At 36.0% G+C, this 3,298-nt stretch overlaps 1 protein-coding gene across 1 annotated transcript; it reads left to right on the top strand.

Annotated features, from left to right (window-relative positions):
- Positions 1 to 411: 411 nt before the first annotated feature.
- Positions 412 to 3,022, top strand: LOC307156785 (uncharacterized protein). Its single transcript, XM_079868324.1, has 6 exons — positions 412 to 473; positions 555 to 739; positions 1,230 to 1,384; positions 1,573 to 2,036; positions 2,171 to 2,379; positions 2,563 to 3,022. Exons 1-6 carry the CDS (start codon positions 458 to 460, stop codon positions 2,767 to 2,769), a joined length of 1,236 nt encoding a protein of 411 aa, XP_079724450.1. The 5' UTR covers positions 412 to 457; the 3' UTR covers positions 2,770 to 3,022.
- The last annotated feature ends 276 nt before the right edge of the window (positions 3,023 to 3,298 follow it).

The following is a 3,298-nucleotide window of genomic DNA, read 5'->3' on the forward strand; positions in this document are numbered from 1 at the left end:
TAATGTTATTAGGAAGTATGTACATGTATTTAAGTTGTGTACTAGTGAGGTAATTCAAACTGGGGTACACATTGATATGGTATGTAGATACACATTAAGTACACTCACTGATACTTATTGCAGAACTTGGTGGGAAGTTCAATTCCACAGAATTCCATTTATCACAACCTTAACCACACTCAATAATCTCATGTTTCTTTTGAGGTCATTCTCTCTGAGGGCGGAGGCAGAGTTGTCATACCTTTAGTATAAAAGCACCAGGTACTTTGTTCTCCATTTCACTTACTAAAACAAAGGTAAGTCAGTTTCACTTAACTTTTTTAAAATCATTTTCAGATATCCTTCTATTTCCATTTTGTTTTTTTCCGAGACATGTTTTAAACCAAACAAAACTGTTCTGTTTTCAGTACATTGTATCAAAACTCATTACACACATTTTTGTGTAAACCTACTAAGGATGGCTGATAGCAAAAGCAAGTATTAGCTCATTAAATAATACCAGCCATCAATGCGATCTTTTCAGCCTTTAAAAATATGCAATGTTTTTTCACCAGTGGCTGTGTCCCAGTGGAGCCCAACCTTTGTCCAAGACCTTCTCCCTGCTGCCGAAAAGACAGCGCTTCTCTACCATCTCTCTTACCTGAGCCTGGCCAACTTCCCCAACCTGGAGAGAATCATCAGGAGTCGCGCTGTGGAAACTCAGCTTCTGTTTGGATCCTCTGATGCAACTATGTTGAAAGTACTGTTTCAGACTTTCTCTTGACTTCAGTATTTTCATCTCTGTGAAATTTGTGTCAATTCACCAAACATAAGGGGTTTGTAGTAAATAGAATGTCATATATTCTGTCTGTTAGCTAGAGATTAAATTTTGCTAAGTTAGTTATTAGAGTCTCTCCCTTAACTGGAAAAAAATACATAATGTGTCATAATATCATAATGTGAAAAATGTTCAGTTTTTTTTAGGTTTTAGATTTTAGGTAAAATCTTTTATAACCTAAGAGTTTGTACACATCAACTTGGTTTGATATGCTTCTTATAAAGTTTAAATGCATATCTTACATTTTTATAACTTTCAACTTTGAACTTAAATTATAATAACAACAGTTAATGCAGAAGCATTATGAGCAGCATTTCAGAAAGATTTACAGGACAAATACAAGCAATAAGAGTTCTGATTGTTTTGTTTTTAAGTCTAATATACTTGATCTTATGTCTCTTTCTTCTCACAGTGTATTTTGACCAGTGAGAACCTGGTTCAGTCGCTGTTTCCCATGTTGAAGCAAGCTGTGGAGAAAAATAAGGCAGTTTTGGCAGTCAAATTCCTAGGGAAAGCACGAGTCTGGATCAAAGACATTATCACTGATGTGGACAGGATGGTGGAAAAGTAAGAACATTTTCCTCATGAAAACATATTTCAAAAATACCTTGAGCAGTTGAATTGTTCTTCTACATGCATCTGCTAAAATCAGGCAGAAATATGAACATGTTTTAAGCTAAACTTTTAAGCTAGTTACACCAGCCCATTGTTATAAAATGCTAATTTCACTGCAACATTTCTTCAACATTGCATAGGTATAATTTACTCAACAAAGATGTAGCATCATCCACCAGTGATGTTGTCAAGGAAAAAATAGATACAGATAAAAAGATTACTAAACAAGACCAAGAGTTGAAGCAAACTGAAAAAAGCCTGAATGATCTGAAATCTGAACTGCAAAAAACCACACAAGAGCTTGATGAAACTGAGAAAAAGATAAACAGCAAAATCCAAGAGATTCAAGTATTTGCCAGATCCATAACCAAAAAAAGTAGAGGCCTCGGCATCTTCGCTGCAATCGTTCCATTCATCGGGCTAATTGTTAAAAGCTTTTATGATGCTGTGCGTGATCCTCGAAATGTTGCACGTATGAAGGCTCTTGAAGCTGAACTGAATCGCCTCATCGCTGAAAAGACTGCTCTGAAGCAGAAGCAGTGGCAGGTCCAACTAAAGATCATTGATGGGCAGATGAAGGTTGCCAAAGCCAGTTTTGAACAGAGTGAGTCTGTTTTCTTTCATGTTTATAGTATACCAATATGACAAGTCATGCTTAAGACTGTGTCAAGATTCAAGTCTAGTTTAAGACAGGGAGAGAACGTGTTTCTTGCTGAAACCTTTATTTCCCCTCTGCAGATTCCATACCCGACCCCATCCATCTAAAGGATGTTCAGAGTGGCTTGACAAAAATTCAGGCAATTCTGCTTCAGCTCAGAAACTTCTGGGAGAGTTTTGCTCAAATGCTGGACTCCCTGGAACAGAAGACCTTTGTTGGAGAAGATCTTATTGAAGACCTTGCCGAACTAAAAGAGGAATTTATAGCATCAATCAAAACAGCTGAAGAGGTAAAAGTAATGTTTACATGATTCAAAACATCTAAAATGTTTGATTTATTTTGTTTAATTTATTTATTATTTCTCTTTATTTGTACCCAAAGGGAAGGCTTAAGGGTTCCCTCATTTTGTCCAGCCATTATTAAGGATTCATCTAAAAGTCTAACGTGACTTGTAAATGTTTTAATTCCACAGGCTTGGAAAAGTTTTGCTGAAGGCTGTAAAAAAGCATCTGTCATCTTTAAGCTCCAAACCAAAGATGCCTACAGGTTTCTGGAGGTTAGTCCTTCCTCTCTCTCCAAGGAGGAGTGGCAAAAGGAGTACGAAAGCGTAAAGAAACAACTGGAGAAAATAGACCCACCACCAAGTGTGACATCTTCTGCTACACCTGCCATTTCTTAATGATCTACAGAGTGTGGCACGCACAAGTGCGTTTGTCTTATGACGCTGGTAACCTGGGATGATGATGTTAGGCTTTTTAAATACTGTACTTGTAAACTGCAGAGTTCTGTATTACCTTCTACTTAACGCCTAAAACACTCTTTATATAAACTCCTCTCCATATGTGTCATCTCTTTATCAGCTCTTGCAAAAAGACTCTTGTTGAATGGATAAAGGAAGAGATAAAAATGGATCAATAAAGTTTGATAACATCATTATTGACTTTTTGTTTTAAATAATCTTAAATGTCTTAATTATGTTTTATGTGTGAAGTCATAGATTTGAGTTTCAGCAGCAAATATTTTGTCATATCAAACTACTTTTGATGTCACTGGATACACAAATATTGTCACATTACAAAATATATTCTTGATTCGTTCTGGTAATAAATAAGCTCAAATATGCAGATGATTTTAACACAGTTTAACAGAACAATAATGGATGACTATAGCACAACACGTGTTCTGTGTAACCTTGCTGGTATTAAAAT

The sequence above is a fragment of the Squalius cephalus genome, assembly GCF_949319135.1.
Source record: "Squalius cephalus genome assembly, chromosome: 4".
In the NCBI taxonomy this organism is placed as follows: Eukaryota; Metazoa; Chordata; class Actinopteri; order Cypriniformes; family Leuciscidae; genus Squalius; species Squalius cephalus.